Source organism: Numida meleagris, chromosome 11 (genome assembly GCF_002078875.1).
Source record: "Numida meleagris isolate 19003 breed g44 Domestic line chromosome 11, NumMel1.0, whole genome shotgun sequence".
Classification (NCBI taxonomy): domain Eukaryota; kingdom Metazoa; phylum Chordata; class Aves; order Galliformes; family Numididae; genus Numida; species Numida meleagris.
Genome location: NC_034419.1, coordinates 6124291 through 6142772, shown reverse-complemented (window position 1 = coordinate 6142772; position 18482 = coordinate 6124291). Strand labels below are relative to the sequence as shown.

Genomic DNA, 18482 nt, shown 5'->3' with positions numbered 1-18482 from the left:
TCATTGCAGTATCAAGAAATTGTTTCCTTGGGCCAGCCCTTAATTGATTGCTGCCATCTCACTTTGTACTGAAGGAATTACTAGACAGACTCCCGCTCTGCAGAGGCAGTCCATTTCAACACTTCTGTCACTTCATAGAGAGCTTTTTTCATTGCTGCTGGTCATTTGCATTCATGCTGGCATCCTTCTGTCCCTAACTCGGGCAGGGTGTTGTGCTGCATCTTCCTGCAAGTCATGACATCACTCAGCCCTAGAAGACATACTGTGGCCAGCAGCCCTGAAACTGTTCTGAAGCCTCTCATCTTGTCTCCATATCCTTCTTTAGCATGTGCGATATCATCTCTTGTTCTCTCTCATTCTGTCCCTCTTCTGTGTCACTTTCTCAGATTCATGTTCCTTCCAGCCCTCTGGCAAACTGTTGTCCTTTTGGAGCCACAACTCCAGCTCTTATGTATGTCTGCACTTCAGGGCTCCCTTACCTCCTTATATTGCTTGCTACTTACCAGCCCACTGTTGTTCTTGACTCTCCCTACTCTTTTTACAATAATTGTATGCAGTGAGGTTCTGCAAATAAAGGAGAATTCAAGGCTCCTGATTTTATTGTTATATCTGTCCCGTTGCTTCTACAGGAAACATATTTTCCTTGCCCGTCTGCTACACGTAGCAGATTTTCTTGTTTGACCTCGGTGCTCCTCATGCATCTGCTGGTGTTCTCTCAGCCTCTAGCTGAAATCATCCACCCTCCCAACAGTACCGTTAGTGAAAAGCTGAAGAACATAGTTTATTTAATCTGAAGCTGGCACCAGATTTTAAAGTGAACAAAACTAATACACTCCATATATGGAGGTATAACCTCCGCAGGATTGGTTGGCTTGAATGAGGTTTCAGAGGCTCTGTTTTGTTGTTTATTACATTGTACCCAGAATGTCTTCTAGAAACAAGCTAAATGAAGTAGCAGAGGACAAAACACCACCAATGGGACTGCCAAGTATGTTATTACTATGCTGGCATTTTAGGAAAAAGAAAAAAAAAGATTTTTTTTTCTTTCTCCTAATGTGATAAAAGTTATGAATGATGCACTGGGAAAAGAAAAACATGATCAATTAAAATGGAAGGGAAAAAATCAGGAGAGTTGTTTTCTTGCAGAAAGGGTAGGAGAGCGTGCTTAGAAATGGGCACTCTTTATAAAGCTGTGAATTTCTCCATGTTCCCTATGGTGTGCCCTGTGCAGAATTCCACTGATGCAATCAGCTACTACTGCTAGTGTTAATGCTGGAGATTGGTATCCAGCAAGGTTTGTCAAGGAAATACATATGTGCTAGCAGCTTATTCTCTGTACTCAAGCACAGAGGGGGTGGAATTTCAATAAGTTTAAGTAAAATAACAAAAAGTCAATTTTTTTCATGGTAGTCTTGAAATATGTTTTAAAAATTCTTAAATAAATTCTATAATAGAGCATGAAGGAACTTACGATTTTGAAGAATCCATTTTACTCAATGTCCTGCACAGCAGTACGTTCAATCACTAAAATGTTACAGCATGGTGAGTAAGGCTTGCTCTGTGGATGTCCACGTATTTGCATTTAATTTTCACCAAGCAAATAAAATATGTGAAGAAAGGAGCAGATTGAAAATAACATTAATCCGTTAAATAGAAAAGCTACAGAAATAATTATGTCATAATTCATGATATCATTCGGTCTCTCTTTTTCACCAAATTCATTTTTAGGACCGGAGAGAAGCGTTGATGTCACGGATGTCACCAAACAGAAAGACTGCAAGATGAAGCTCAAGGAGTTTGTGGATTACTACTACAGTACGAACAGGAAAAGGGTGCTCAACGTGACCAACCTGGAGTTCTCGGACACAAGGTAACCTTCCCGTGCCAGTGGCTTTCCACCACTTTGTCCATCAGCAGCTGCTTCAGGCAAAGCCCAGAAATGGCAGTGCTGTAGCTGTATGGAGAGAATGATCAGAGGTGGACTAAACGGGCCCGTGCTTGTCATGGCAGTTCAGGCTTGGGTATCACCGGCATTCCCATGTCACCAGCATGCGCATACCGGAGCAGATGAGCCCTGAATTTGAGGCTGGGGTGCTGTAGTGATGCAATGAAACGGATGTCATGGCGCTGCCTATGTGAACATCATCAATCCTCTGTGACAGGAAACCTACTGTTCTCCTGTTTTAAATGATATGCTTTACATATAAGATAATTAGCTGATGCAAATGCCTAAGAGTTCAAGTCACTGCTTTGTGTTTTATATAGCTGTATTCATCAGCTGAGCTCTGACTTTATTCCATAAATACTCAGATGTGTCTATAATGTATTGAAGTTCACGCAACTGTGCAAATTGCTTTTGCAGCTCTTGTAGCCCTGGGTATCTGGTATTTGTGGAGGAAAAGATTTATTCTTATGCAAACGCTACAGACAAAATGATGAGCACCAACAAAAATACGAAGAGTGGTTGTTTTGGGGAGCATTTGGGCAAGCAGACATGAGGCTTAAGGTAGCCTTAAAGAAGAAGGCAGACGAATAATTACCAGCTAATTTGTTTTAAGCCATTACCTCTAGCCCTGTTAGTGTTTTAGCAGTACACCCCCATTTCTGCAGAGAGCGTCTGTAGTAATTACAGGCTTCAAAGATTACCGGTATTTTCAGTAGAGATTTTTTAGCTTTCTGCCATTATCAGAGAATAACGGGAGGTCTTTGTTCTGCAGGGCTGCTGGGGCTGTCACTCATATGCTGCTAATTTAGACATTAACTAGCAAATATTTTATTTCTTAGCATAGACAGTGACATTTTAATTGAATGCAGTGCTCCATCTTTCCTTGCCATTTTAAATGGAGCTATTGTCAGCCGTATTTGACAGTGAGTGTAAATGACGCATGGGAGCATTTAATTTTAGTTTGAAGTGCAGATACGTTTATGGAAGTGATATTTTTGAGTGTCCAGCAGGGAACCTCCACCCCCTGTAAATATTAGGCCAAATTTTGGGCCATTTAAATATTAAATCTAGCCCATTTGGAGATGAATGACTTTAATACTTGTTTATTATGCCACTACATCATTTTAGCTTTGGTTAATAACGATATACTTACAATTTATGTAATGTATTTATTGAAATAAATACATATGCTTAATGTAAATAATTATAGAAATTTTTATAAATTACATTCATTTTACACACTCACATATTGTGTTTTAAACACCTTATCAACCCGAATTAGATTTTTTCCTTCCTCGGAGCTTTCCGTGTAATTTAATCAGTCTAACTAAAAACACAACTGTGATTTTCAACATCCAGTCAAGACTTATTTAGTTCACAAGTCTTAAATATTAATGTTAATGTCGTTAATGTCATCAGGATTGTTGCGATCTTTGATTTAAGAGATGCGTGATTGTTTTAATTCTTCCTGTAAAGGATGTCCAGTTTTGTAGAGCCTCCAGATATAGTGAAGAAGTTGTCCTGGGTGGAAAACTATTGGCCTGACGACGCTCTTCTGGCCAAGCCAAAAGTGACCAAGTACTGCCTGATCTGCGTGAAGGACAGCTACACAGACTTCCACATAGATTCAGGAGGAGCTTCTGCGTGGTACCATGTGCTGAAGGTGAGAGTGCCTCTCTAAGAATCACACTGCACTTTATATGTGAAAGCCAATCTAAAGTTCTCTCGATCTAATATCTTTTCCCCACGGTCCAGTTACATCCATAAGAAATACGCAGAGCCTTCAGTGCTCTTGGTGCACTCAGTAGTGCCAGGGTCTACAGATCGAGAGAGCAGTTTGGCATGTGGAAGTTGTCTGTGTTTTCTCACTAAATGCTCTGTAAATTTCTCACTAAATATTTGCTTGATGCCTTCTGCGTGCACTTCTAAGACCTGGAAGATACCCCATCCTGCTTTGCAGGGAAATGCAATCTGACACTACAAACTCTTTGTGCCATCTGTCCCACAAATCTGAGCAAATGTGGTCAGCTAGTGATTTAATTATTCCAGCCCTCTGTACAAAGCTGACTAGGACGTTTTACTTAAGTAGTGTTAAAATAGATCGTGCCATACTTGTGTCTGCTTGTACTTGTATCAGTGCAGCGTTGCTTGATGTGGCTGCTTGTTGCTAATGGTGTATTTTCTAATTCAGGGAGAAAAAATATTTTATCTCATCAAACCAGCCTCTGCAAATATTTCTCTCTATGAACGCTGGCAATCGGCAGCAAACCACAGTGAAATGTTTTTTGCAGACCAGGTAGATAAATGTTACAAATGCACGGTTAAACAAGGACAGACACTCTTCATTCCTTCAGGTGAGCAGGCGGTTACAGGTGGGGTTTCCTCTTTGTTTTACAGCTGCTGAAACAGCATGGCCAGAGTGCTGCAGGAATGTGATTTGACCACCTTTCTCTGACAAAGTATGAAGTCTAATTTCATACGCTTAGAAAAAAAATAGAATGAAATCAGAAGTTTTACTCTTTCCTTTCAATATTTGAGCAGCAAAATATTTGTATTTTTATTTAAAAACCACAACTGTTGCGTACAGTGTTCCACTCTTGGTCTAGCTGGGCTCGAGCACTTTGCAAGTCCTCTCTGTCTATCCAAGTATGACATGGCTGGTTTTTGTCACAGCGTCTAAGGGAGAGCTTATGTTGAATTGCTTGATGGCTGTGACCCCCACAACGTTTTCTGCCACTGATTCCCTTTGACACCAAGGAACCACAGGAGCCTACGGTGTGAGTGTGTGTTTATGGTTTCACATGAGGCTGAAGATCTGAGTGACATGGATTTGTATAGGCTGCTTATTAGGTTGTTACCTATGCTGCCTGGAAGCCTCAGCTCAGACTAAGGACCGAGGAGGAACTGCATTAGGCTCAGTGTCAGACAGTGCCACAGACTTTTATGGTGATGTGAAAGCAGCCACTATTACTAGCTGCTGCTGCTGCTTTTGACAGTAACAAGGAAGGGCACTTGGACCAGTATCCCCATTCTCTGGCTGTCTGATCGTGCCGCAGTTGAAGGTGAGCCAGTGGTGCTTAGCACCTTGTGCACTGGGCCTTTGTAGTGCTAAATGAAGGCTCCAAATGCAACTTTGTTCTAAGCACATGGGGTCCCGGTGCTGACTCAGACTGAAGAGTTGCGTTGGTATCTAGGAAGTAATGTGCTAAGTAAATTACGGCAATTGTCTGGAGAATTAATTCTTCCTTACCACATACCCAGTTTTAATTCTTAGGACTCTTGTCTTTCTCACCTAGGTTGGATTTATGCAACTCTTACACCTGTAGACTGCCTGGCCTTTGCTGGACATTTTCTACATAGTCTAAGTGTTGAAATGCAGATGAGGTAATCCATCTTTAAAATGTCCCCATTTTCTCCTGAAGTGGTTATTCCAAGCCATTTTTCACCTATTGCATAGTGCATGGAAGGATATTGGAGGTGGTTGGACTGACGTGGCCAGATCCTGAAGGAGGAACTGTTAAAAACTGTTGGGATTTTTCCCTTGCAGCATGCCATTTACTTTCTGGATAAGCACTCACCTGCTCAGCTGGGCTCTTTGCCCAGGCTAAAACAATAAGAGCAGTCTTTACTGATGCTGGACAAATAATGAAATAAAACAATCTTACATGTAAATCACACAGTTTCTTATCAGTGTTATTTTTGTATTTTGCTTTTGTTCTGATGCCAGAATGCTTGGTATTGGCACAAAGAAAATATCTTTCCATGTGCACTGCAAAACGAACCTTGGGCATTTATGAGCAGTGCTTGTCACTGTCCAACATACTTGTGAGCTGCTATGCCTTTAAGATCAGCTTGCTTTTTATTGCAGGGCATACGAAGTAGAAAGACGGTTGAAAATTGTCAGTCTAACCCAGTTTCCAAACTATGAGACTGCATGTTGGTATATGGGAAAGCATCTACTAGAAACATTCAAAGGTAAAACTGCATTTCTTTGCCTGCTTTAATTGCTTAGATTTGGGAAAATAGCTACTCATAATTTCTACAGGTATGCCACAGGTGGCCAAAACCAATCTTGTTCAGATCTGATGGCTGCTTCTCACATGCCAGCTGAACGTGTAGGTCTGGTCTGGGTGTCATCTGAATCTGCCTGGCCCCTTGCTCTAGGAAGGACCTTACCTGTCTCTCCTACCTACGCCCAAGTAAAGGTTTCACCTTTTTTATAAAACATATTTAAGTTCCTTCAGAGGCAAATAATGTTGTAACCAACCACCTAGGCTTGTGTAAGTTGAGGATTCATTCCCTTTCTGTGAAATTCAAGATCTAAATCAGCTCCCTTCAGAATTGATCCAAACATCCATCCGTGTATGTTCTTTACAAATTCAATTTTGCTTCGCTCTTTGCCTCTATTTCTTATTATGGAGTGTGTCTACAGGCACTCACTGGGTATTTCATAGCAAGTAAAATGTGTCTAATTAATAAGCAACATGAGGGGTCCCTCAGAGTATCGCCTGCAAGGGAGTGATAGTCACATTTGTGACTGACTCTAAACAAAAAAGGTACTGTGCAGAAAAGCTTAGGCAGGTCTGTTCTCATGAAGAAGTGAAATGCGTTGCCTGGTACAGCTTTGTCTCCGCATATCGGTACTTGTTCTTTCAGGAAAATGAAAGAACTTCTCGTGTTAGCTTTGTATTCCCACAGCCTAGGATGTATGAGCATGGGAGCTAGCTTGAGTATGCGACCAAGAAAGGAACTGAAAGGACTGCCAGTGTAAACATAACTTACAGGAACACACTGTAGGAAGGCAGGGTTGGATTTATGGCACAATAAATATACTCTTTATTTACCATCAAGACATAATAGGGATTTGCTTGCGGTGGCCAAGTTTTAGAAAGTTAACTTTCACAGTTAAACTTTTTAAAATAAGAGAATTTGTGCAGAAAGACATCAGTTCTCCTTGTTTGATTGGCACTGTTCTTCCCTACTTAGGTTTGCACAAAGCTGGGCAACAACCTCCTGCTCATTTACTTCAAGGAGCGAAAATTCTCAATGGTGCTTTCAGGTCGTGGACTAAAAAACAGGTAGGAGAAGACCCTGTTTTTATATTGTGTTCCTTGGGTTTTGTCAGTCACTGGAACAGGGAGCAAATGCTAAAATGAACAACGCTGTCGTAGCAAAGCAGCTAGCTCTGGAATCCCGAAGAGGGACCAGGAGAGCAGGAAGGAACGTGACAGCAGGAATGTCATGGTGCTATGTGAGGAGTCAGCAGGTAAAAAAAAGACAGCAGAGTCTGAAAAATGTCAATTCTGCTTATGATCAACAAGATACTGAATGAATGTTCTTCATGGCTCTGAGCTTTGTCATGTGCCAAACCAATTAAGTAAAGGCTGTGTATGTAAGCAAGGCCTAGAACAACGCCTGCATTGGTGCTCAGTTCCTGCAAATCAACACATCAATTAACCCAGGAAATACATATTGCCTAGAGAGATGGCTTAAAGAGATTTTCAGCCCAAATTTCCCTCTGCGGTCATTTCAGCAACGTTGTTCTTGTGTGTGTTGCTCCTAGAGTTTTGGGGAATTAACTGCAGGAGGCAGGCCATTCAATCATAACACGTGAAAAGGGGAGCTAGCAGCTTTAGGGTTTTCAGACACTTTCAGAAGGAGCAAGCAGCTGAGTACACAGTGTGGCAAATACAGCTTAGGTCACTGACGTGACTGTCCCAGATTTAAGTGTAGCCAGGGACTTTGCTACTCCCTACTGCAATAAGAGAGTGCTTGAGCCCCAGTTCGGAATCACTGCTGGTTTCCTGTTGTAGGGCTGGCCGGTGTGGAAGCTCTCTTCTTCATCTCGCCCTGTTTGTTTTTCCACTCGCCTCACAGATGTGCAGTAGTGAGTAGAAGGAAGTCAGGCTGTGTTGGCAGCTAGGCAAAGTTGAACTTAGAGTACTGTAACATAGCACATGAATGAAACTGCCAGCTAGCTCCCAAGCTGCTCTGCTGGCATGGTGTGTGCCTGTGGAGTGCACTGAAGTCGTCATTCTGAGACAGTCTCTCCTTGTAGGTGTAGAAAAGGAGTCTCTCTCAGAATCTCATATAAGAGGGTAAGCAAACTGATGTTACAGTGGTGAACATGCAATAATATGTGAAAAAGACTGCTGACTCTGTAAGTACTTGTCTTGAGGGAAAAGCAGTAACACCCAGAAGGGGAAATAAAGTATATACGAGTATTTTTCCATATTACTCATGTAGTCAGTGTTGATTTCAGTATTTAGGAAAAAAAACATCAAAGTGTCACTTAATGAGTTTTACTATATTTTTGCAAAAAACACGCACAGAAACATCAGTCTGGCTTTGTTCTCATTTAGGCTTTAGCAGAGCATGAAGATGAACTACCTGAAAACTTCAAACCAGCACAGCTTATCAAGGACCTTGCCAAAGAAATAAGATTAAGTGAGGTTTGTGCTCTTTTCATCATATTAGCTGCATTGTGTGTTTTTTTAAATAATGTAGACTGTAAGACTGAGGACTTGAAATGAATCTTTTTTTCCTCTTTGTGCTCATTAAAAGAGTTCAAAAGAGGTTTAAGCAGTAGGGTTACTGCTCAGGACTCTTGTCTGCGGCTAACTGGCCACATGTTTTGGACTCCTGTTTGTTTTCTCCATGGCTTCATGCTGTGCATGCCTGCCCTACATCTTTCCTCCTCTGTGTTCATCTAGCTGGACTGGCCACGCTGCCGTCTTCACCTTTATTTTTTCCTTTCACTTTAGCTGCTTTCTACCCAAAAATACAGTAGAACTCAAGAGAATGCTGTTGCTATCCCCTAATGGTGCTCAATATATGGTGTGTCCTGATGTTCATTGGTCTTAGCTATGACATTCTCTGAGCTAGGGACTGTGAGTCATTCTGTCCCGGTAGGAGGCCTTGCTCTTGGCTGGTTTCTAGGCCGAGTTATTATATTAAACATGAAAATTATTTTTAAAATAAGCAAACTCACAAAAACACAGAGGTTGCATGGAGCTGTTGTCCAGTAAGTCTGGTGTTACATTCCGCCCAGTGAGGGTGTGTGACAATAGCTACTCATTTGTGTTTTGAGAAGTTACTGTGTTGCATTCCACTTCTTAACTATGTCCAAAGACCTCAGCATTGAAATCTATCTTATCCTCTTTGGCGTAGTATGTACATTTTTTGATCGCCAGAATGGCAACTGAAGCAGAAAATAATTTATTTATAATTAGTCAGACAGTATTAATTTTAATCGGGCAGCTATTTTACTGCTTATTTTACCTGAGGGCATGAAACACGATTCTGCTACATTTATCCCATCTGAGTTAAACTGGTTTGTGCTCGAGCTGATTAGCATTTTAAACAAAAGCCCATTCATGTTACACATTTGTTTGTATTGCCCATCCATTTAAGTGTCCTACCTGATGTAATCTGGAGAGAGTTAACTTCCTCACAGTGGCACTGGAGTTTCTCCAGGTCAAAGTCATGCATGGGGAGCTGCTGGGGGGAAACCGGTGGTGAGAAGAGCATCGCTGTGACACTGGGTTCTCGTGAATGTAGATGCTATTCCGAAGGGAGGATTACTGGTAGTTGTTTCCACAAGGAAGGGAGAGTGCTGGGGGATATCTAACATGGCACAGGTGGGTCTGAATGCCTTCCCGTTTTGTGCTACAGAATGCTTCGAAAGCCAGCAAAGCGGACACGAGTGCCAGCACGAACGCCGAGGAGATCTGTCCTGCGGAGAAGGAAGAGGCACCATCACCCGTCCAAGTGACGCCTCCATCCCCACCTGTAGAAAAGCTCCCTAAAAAAAAGACTCCGAAAACTGTGAAAACCCCCAAACAACTTAAGCCATCCAAACCCCCCAAGCCTCCCAAGCCTCCCAAACCACCCAAACCTCCCAAAACACCGAAAGTTAAGGGAGAAGGAAAAAAGAAAGGAAAGAAGGCAAAAGAGAGTCCACCGCCAGCCATCCCAAATCTCGACTTGCTGGAGGCACACACAAAGGAGGCTTTGACAAAGATCGAGACGCCAAAGAAGGGAAAGGTGGGTTGGATTTTAACCCTGCCCTGTTATTGCCATGGTGGGGATAAAGTCTCTCCTTAGCTCTCATGGAAAAAAAAATCAAGCGCCGGTGTGACACCGTCTTTGTTGAAGCAAATGAGAGTTTTCTCTTTGCCATCTTATCACCATTTCTTTTTTCTTTTTTACCTGACTGTTCAATCTGATTTTCCTGTTTGCATGGTAACTCATTTGACATGAAGAAAGAAACCTATTGATTCAGGTTGAATCTGGCAAACTACTGTCAGGTCCCTCTCCAAGCTAAGAGGAGACAAAAAATAAATGACTTTTTTTTTTTCTTTTTGCCATTTCCATAGTGGATTTCCATAAACAGTTGTCAGAGGCAGGATAGACTCATTTCTGGGACGCTTTGTTTTCATCAGATTTTGTGCTAGAATGAGTGAATGAAGATAAAGCAGTGGTTTGTGTCCATTTTTGCCCAAGTTTCATTTTGATATCCAGTACATGACTTTTGCTGCTAACTTCAGCAAGGGTGAGGATTTCATTGAAGCATTCACAGAATAATGCATCATACACTTGGTTGTTGTTGTGGAGAAGAATCCATAATGTTTTTCTAAAATGCTTCCAAATTTCATAGCAGTTTATATGGAGTTGCAAGACATGTCCATGGAGCAACAGACAGGGAGATGAGCATGTTGTTACAGTAATCTTGTATGTTACTATATGTAGCAGAAATGCAGGTAATCTTCTGCAGTCTCTGAAACAGTGATATTTCATTTCATGAAGGGATGAATCAGAAAAGGAGCTTTCAGAAATATGCCATGTCATGTTCCTGATCAAAATGTATTTGTGTGACATGCCAGTGCTCAGTCTTCATTAAGAGTACATGCTAATTTTTTCCCCAGGCCACGAAGAATGTTTTAAGTGTTCCCAATAAGGAAACACCTAGTAAGCAGAATGAGGTGGAGAAATTTGAAGTTCGAGAGCAAAACAAAAGCAAAACAGAAGCCAAATGGAAATATAAGGTAAAGTCTCACATCAATTATTTTTGCTGGTTCTGCCACAGAGATAAGTGGGTGGAGAAATGCACATAGGCCTACCTATGCAGAGAGTGTGACCACCAATTTCCCGTTCCCAATGAGCATTTTTTCAGCAGAAAACAAAGCAAGCATTGATAAAGGTGTATGGGGGTCATTCTTCAAAAGAATATGCTGAACTGTCTTGGTAAGGCCAAAGAGAGGACTTCTAATAGTGATGTTTTTCAGTGCAAACAAATTCCTTGAAAGAGAAGTGTCTTTTCATGTGGAGAAAGCTACTAGGAGTCCTGACTTCTTAACAGAGACATCTAATTCAATCTTTTGCTGTTAACAGCTGTCATGGTTAGTGTGATCAGATCACCCAGCTGGTACAGCTTAGGGAAGTATTAGGGCTAGACTTAAAAATTCATCAAAGACTGAATGACGTTGGTATTAAATTATTAAATTCATCATTCAAGCTCTTCTGAAGGTGAGGAAGAAGTAGATGGAAAGGGGCAATAAAATGCAATCATATTTGCGAGGGTACAGGCACCGGGCTAGACTCTGTCCTTAGCTGCACGAGCATGATGCTGAAGAGCAGCATTTAATATTTTGCCTCAGTCAGTACCAATTTAAGAGAGCAATATTTAAATCTGGCATCAGGCGTGGTTGTGGTGGGTGCTGCTTAACTGGTGCTGAAGTGCTTCTTGAATGGGGACAAGCCCCTGAACTAAATAGAACCCAGCTTGTCTAAGGAATACTGTAATTGTCCATTACTTAGCATATTTCTGGAGCTTATATTTTTCTGTGTAAAGATCAATGAATTCTCTGACATTATCTAGGAACCTGAAATACCTTGATTTTATTGTTTTATTTTGGGTCTTTCTGCCTTGCAGAACAGTAAGCCTGATTCACTGCTAAAAATGGAAGAGGAACACAAATCTGAAAAGACGCCTTTATCAGGAAATAAGGACAACAAATTTACATTCTCTTTTGCCAATAAAAAGTTACTTGGGTAAGTTAAAATCTGAACAATATTCATTAATTAAGAAAGAAGGTTAAAAAATCCTGTGATTGTTTATCTCTTTTTTAATACAAGTAGGTGCAACTCTGCCTTTCTGCCCAGTGTAGAAAATACACTTAGTTCTTAAGTCCAGAACTTGATTTACCTAGAACCCTCCTTAGCTGAAGGCTGAGATTACTGCCTTCAGTATTTAGGCTGTGTCTCGTGTTTTGCCACCTTGGGTTCTTACTAGTTTGAATTTGTTATATTAAATGATTTTTTTGCAGATCCTATTCAGGGTGTATTTAAAAAAGAAAAATTAAATAAACACTGGCAAAATTCCATGCTGCGCCAGCGTTACATATATCATATATTTTGAGACAGTTTTTAATAGTGTAGTGCTTATTTGAAATCAGGAAAGCCGCGCTGGTCTGCATCGTATTTGGAGATAAAACGGTAGGTACAGAAATGAGTTTGTGAACTGATTTGAATTGCTCTAGCAGCTCTGTACGTGTTCGGGCTGACTGAGATTTCCACGTGAGGAAAGGTACTCGTTGTCTTCATCTCTGTCTGTTCTCAAAATGATTTCCAGCCTGTGTATTGTTACTGATTTGTGCTATATATTTTTTTTTTCAGTTCAAAGGGAGTAAAAACGCAGCTGAATACTAGTGTGTTTGGGTCACTGCAGAATTTTAAGGAAGATAAAGCAAAACCTGTACGAGATGAATATGAGTATGTGTCAGATGATGGTGAGCTAAAAATCGATGAGTTTCCAATCAGGAGGAAGAAAAACACTACAAAAAGAGAACTGCCCTGTAAGGATATTTCCTTTTATGTCTGTATCTGCATGACAAAGTCTTGTGTTGGTTGTCCAAAACTATTCTTCACGTTATCTGATTTACTGTAAAGAAAATAGTATCTTAACTGTCAGTCAAATAGAACTGGATTTGAATTGCTTTTGAAGTTCGGGCTTAGGAGTGCTATTTTTTTTTGTAAGAGGGCTATGACTTCATTTTTCTCTTTTTTAATCCAGTTTTTTCAGATAAAAAAGATACTCTGCAGCACACTCCTGTTAAAAAGCCAAAGGTGGAGTCGGTGTCATATAAGGTATGGTGATTTTTGTTCCTATCACAAGCAAGCACCCATTATATATCTCTTAGAGTTTGTGTGGAATCTTAACCAAAACTTGCCTGGAAATTTGGCTCAGATGTGCTAGGCAGTGTTTAATGGCAGGTATGCAACATTCCCTAGTGTAATCAAAATGACTTCCATTCACAGGGTAATAGCATCTTTTTTCCTGCCCATGCAAGGTGACAGCACAGTACAGGGAATGACGGTAATGAAGATTTCTTACGTATTGTTGTCACGTCCTCTACGTCATTTTGTAGTCCCAGTCTGCCCAGAATAGGTAGCATTCAGACGCTGTAAGGACTAAGCATAAATTGGCACTGTTTGACAAAGGAAACTCAAGAGTAATGCTAATAGAATTGAATATGTCATTTGGTGTTTCACATTACTGCACATCCTATTATGTAGCAATTAAAAGCTTTATTTACTATCACCTAGTAGGTTTTCCCTCTGCCTATTAGGGGCTTACAGCTAGCATGCCCTTGGCTCATCCTGATATTTTAGCACGTCCCTAACTTGAGGCAATGTCAGTCTGCCTGTTGACACTTAGCATCAAGAATCGTAGAATCGTAGAATCACCAAGGTTGGAAAAGTCCTCCAAGATCATCCAGTCCAACCATCCACCTGTCACCGATATTTCCCACTAAACCATGTCCCTCAGTACAACATCTAAATGTTTCTTGAACACCTCCAGGGTTGGTGACTCCACCACCTCCCTGGGCAGCCTGTTCCCATGTCTGACCACTCTCTCGGAGGAGAAGGGCAGCTTAACAGCACAGACATAAGTTTGCTCTTGTTTGTGTTAGCGTTGTAGCTCAATGCTGGAAATTAATATGACGTGCTGAAATGTTTTGTCTAACTGTAGTTAACATAAATCCATATTATGATATTTGAATCAGTCATAGAAAGAAAAATAACTTGTTAACACAGAACTATAGGTGACCGAAGTTTTTGGCCCTAAAAGCTAAGCAGTCTTTTTCATCCTGGTTTGGCTCAAGGATATCTAAAAGTGCCTATCTCCTTGCCTCAGTCTGTAGTTCAAGTCTGGAGAATGGTGCACAGGGAGCAGGGCAAAACATGCTGACATCTCACTGCACAGAAGTTGAGATCAGTTCCTGCAGAAGGCACTAATGGCACTAAGCAATAATGGCTAGGACTTCAGAGGCCTGAAAGCAGGCAGGATGGGAGAAAAAAGTTGTTTTATTACAGTCTACAGTGCTCGGAGGTATCTGCTCCAAATAGGTGCAGGTAGCTTCCTTTAATATCCTTGGATGGTATGCTTATGGATGTCTATCCTACCTGTCCTCTTACAGCAGGGATGACAGAAGTGGGTCTGTCTCTGTGCCTGAGCTGGCTCTGTTAAGTGTCTTGCAAGATCCAGAACTGTGCTGTGAAATGTTTCTGGGCAGATGAAGAAACAGCCACACACTCACGTTTTCTGGTCTAAAGAATGGGCAAGGTGGCTGGGAAGGGAACACAGCACCTGGAAACACTGCTGGTACAATGGTGTGATGTGATTCCATGCACAGGATCAGATCACAAAGCTGGTTCTCCACTGCTGCAAGGGAATAGGAAAACCTGCCATATCTACAGGCTGGAAGGAGATGGATTTCATTGTGTCTCCAGTTTTTATTTTTATCTCTTGTTAGCAAGAGCAACTCACAAAGGCCAGCCCTGCATCTTGGAAGAGCAGCAGGCTGTAGAAATTCTTGTGTTCTTGTTAACTAACTTAGTAAGTTTCCATTTTCTGAGCCTTTTTCTTGTTTTTGCAGAGTGATGACTCGTCGGATGAAGATTTACTTCACATTGACACAGAGGCAAAGCCAGGGCGCAATTCCAAAGTAAAGAAAGAGAGTGGAAGTTCAGCAGGAATTCTTGACCTTTTGCAGGCAAGCAAGGAAGTTGGGGGTTTGGAGTATAACACCAACAGGTATGCACAAAGGGATGTTTTTTACTCTTAACCTGTAAACAAGAATTGTTCTTTTATGGTTCTGTGTGTGAGAGTGAGAGAGAATGAACGTTGCTTTTTCTCCAGAAAGCAAATTCTTCCTTTATCCCATGAACTGGAGGGAGAGGTGGAAAAAGTGTGTGGGAAAGATTTTGGTGGTATAATTTAAACAAATGGAGACATTTCACATCTGTAAATGCTGAACATCCATTTTAGCAATAATACTATAATAGATGAATCATTCAAAAGGAAGAGAAAGCTCAGTGAATGCAGTTCACTGCCTCTACTCTTAACATGCCAAGTCTGATCTTAAACTACAGATAACAGAATTAGGGTATGCTTGCCATTTCAAAAGAAGCCGAGTGGGACTTTTCACATATGGAAATGTCTTCCTTAATTCAAACCTTGGGACTAGAGCCCTGGGAAGGAGTTTTGGGAACATCAACTGGTTTTACAGCTACCATGCACAGCATGGCACAGCAGACATATACTGCTACGTCCTGTGCCCTGTTCTCCCTCTCAGTTTGTTGGTTAATTAGACCTCTGCTGCTGCAAAGATCTGAGTGATTTGTCCTGTCTGTAGAACCCAAGCATCCTCTGCTGCTCCACAGGAACCAGCTTTATACCTTTGGAACCTGTAGACCCCCAAAGCATGTTTTTCTTCCCTGCTTTCTTCAGGTCTGCCTTGACCATGCAAAGCCTCATATCCTGGGCAGGAAGTGAAAACAGCAGTATTAGTGGGTTTGAGAGTTGAGAACAGACTCAGCAAAGGGAGACTGATGCCATCCTTCTCACCCAGGCTGAGCTCTGGCTGAGTGTTGGGTGTGCATGACCAGAACATTTGAAAGGACCTGTTAAAGTAGAATCTGAGGTCTCCCTCAGAGAGGAAGATATTATCTAAGCCTGGGAAAGACTGGAAGTTAAAAGCCATAACTGAGAATTCCAAAAGATATGTCTCATGGTCAAAGGGGAACATATGGAATAAGTTATCAAAGGAATCCATAGAGAGCAAATTTTATCAGTGAGGTGGAAAGGTTTTTAATGTTAAGAAGAAGGGTGGAATTCTTTATAAGCTGCAATTTGGTGACGGAGCTTCAGAGAAATCTAAACGAGGGAACACTGTTGAACCAGAAGATGTTCCAGCATTGCTCAGTTTATTAGGTAATGGTCTGTTTCACACCACTGATAATTACAGGAGATCAAAGCGTAGTATGCAGACTGCCTGTACCAGAGTACACCCATGGTGAAGTACCAGGCAGCCCTATGAGAGCTAGGCTTGCCTGTGTGCATCAGCATTTAGAGTTTGTTACTTTTGCAGCACATTGGCAGAGATCCTCACCCCTGAGTACAACCGGTGTGCATGTGAAGTCTCCTCTAAGAGTTTCTGTTCATTCCTAATGTGTTCCCATAGTACTCCTTCCAGTGGTGTGTCTCAGGGCAGGACTGCAGGTGAAAAAAGCCAATGATTTTAAAATCAAGTTGCATAGTAACTGTGCTTAGAAGGCTTATCTTGACAAGGCCGTTATCTCTAGGGAACAGATCAAATCTTGGTTTAGTGTTGGTTTTCTTCAGTTACTGCCATCCCTCTAGCAAGGAGTAGTTGTTCAAAACCAGTGACTGGACAGAGTATGGGGAGAGGTACCAGTGTGTCTGCGGCTCCCAGGAAATACAACATTTTTTTGTTGCCTGAGCCCAATTGGGATCGGGGTTCTGGATTTTCTGCATCTCTTGAGATTTGGCCCTGTCTGTTCTTCAAAAACCACTGAAATAATCACACTGATACTTGTCTAGCAAGTATCAAGTATTCAGTCCTATGAATTCCTTTTTCATTCTGCATTATGGTGTGCAATGGAACCAGTGTTTATATCAAATTTACGCTTACCTTTTGGCAGGTAATTAGACATTTCGGCAGGTAGTTAGGTGTATTTCACTGTGGGAATAGAGCTGCTGGTGTAATAGGACTCCCATGCATGAAGCTCCCTATAAAAGAAGAAAATGTCAGCCATTTTAAGAGCTCTGCCTTGGCCATGTATACTGTCCTATTTCACATATAATGTGGTTCATTGCCCGCTTATGATGTGCAGAAATGCAGAAGGAAGCTAAAAATATAAGTTAAAGAAATGGTCCTCAAAGATCCTCTCTTTTTCTCGACTTATATCTTTTACTGTCTGCCATGGGTTAAAACTGCCTTTCAGTAATGGAATAGTACTCAGACCTTTCATTTTTCCCCCTTCAACCTGGGCTCTGTATCCAGTCTATTTGCAGACTTTGTGGTTTCTGAAATCAAAGTCGCAAATGCAGACACATAACCAAACTCTGCATGAATTACTACGCTGTGTGCGGTAGTTCAGTGGGAATGTGTCATATCAATTTTGGCTCTTGTATAAACAATTAGGTTTTGGCAGTGTGTGTTGCAGCTTGATTGAAAAAAGCTCCTGATAAATGAAATTGCTATGTTTCAATTCATAATTATGCCAGGCTTTTTAAATGGCTATAACATGCTTTAAAAAAAAATAAAAAGGACGAAACCTGATATGCAAACATACTGTGTCACAATGTGATTCCAATGCGGTCCTGCCTGACTCAGAAACAATTTTTATCTTTCTCTTCTTTGCTTTCTTATTTTCATGGTACTTAAGGGTTACGTATGTGTATATATTTCGCTATATACATATACGTATTTATGTATATTTTGGATACTCTAGACCGCAGTAGTGCAGGCAGTCCACGTGGAATGTCCTCTGCTCGCAGTGGTCAGCTCTGAGGTGGGAAGCATGGAGCCCAGTCAAGACCAGCACCAAAGCTGTCTCAGTAGTAACTTAGGAAGCAGGGCAGGGTTTTTTGTTGTTGCTGTCGTTTTGTGTGAAAGACCTTACCTGAATTGTGTGAAGCTTGATTCAGTAAAACATTAGATTGTCTTTTTCAGCCGACCAAAACAAAAGCCCTGGTGGCATTAACGTAGGTTGCTCTAGAGAGCTGCGTTTCCTACGCCCATGCCAGTGGTAGCAAGATGAGATGTGGAGAGAGGCCCTTCAGAAAGGCTGCCTTAAATGTGGAAACAGTCTGAAAGGTTTGGAACAGAGTATAGAAAAAAAGTTGAAGAGACTGCTAGTCGTGTGACTTTGAACTGAGCAAATTATTTGTTCCCAGGTTTGATTAAAAAGTGGAAGAAAATACTGGTTTTGTACTTGAAGTTAAGTAAGTTTCACAGTTCTATCCATTTGTCACTTCTCCAAAATGCTGTCAAGTCATTACTGTCTCTGCTTCACTTCTTCGTGGTTCATTTACATTTTGCCATGGGGAGGGTGAGAGGAAATGCAGAAATGATGGGGAAACTGTCGCAGAGGGAGAACGGTGATTTATTACCTCCTCCTCACATGCATCAGTGTTTTTCAGCAGTTCTTACATGCAGTATTCCAG

At 41.3% G+C, this 18482-nt stretch overlaps 1 protein-coding gene across 2 annotated transcripts in view; it reads left to right on the top strand.

The window, feature by feature from the left end:
• PHF2 (PHD finger protein 2) overlaps positions 1-18482 on the top strand; it is an 83972-nt gene that overhangs the window by 55921 nt on the left and 9569 nt on the right. For both annotated transcript variants that reach the window (XM_021409226.1, XM_021409225.1), the window contains exons 5-17: positions 1729-1870; positions 3422-3608; positions 4137-4299; positions 5242-5329; positions 5814-5920; positions 6932-7023; positions 8308-8397; positions 9620-9991; positions 10873-10992; positions 11880-11998; positions 12623-12801; positions 13020-13093; positions 14887-15044. In XM_021409226.1, the coding sequence (XP_021264901.1) occupies positions 1729-1870; positions 3422-3608; positions 4137-4299; positions 5242-5329; positions 5814-5920; positions 6932-7023; positions 8308-8397; positions 9620-9991; positions 10873-10992; positions 11880-11998; positions 12623-12801; positions 13020-13093; positions 14887-15044 (1891 nt within the window). The remainder of the gene's footprint in view (positions 1-1728; positions 1871-3421; positions 3609-4136; positions 4300-5241; positions 5330-5813; positions 5921-6931; positions 7024-8307; positions 8398-9619; positions 9992-10872; positions 10993-11879; positions 11999-12622; positions 12802-13019; positions 13094-14886; positions 15045-18482) is intronic.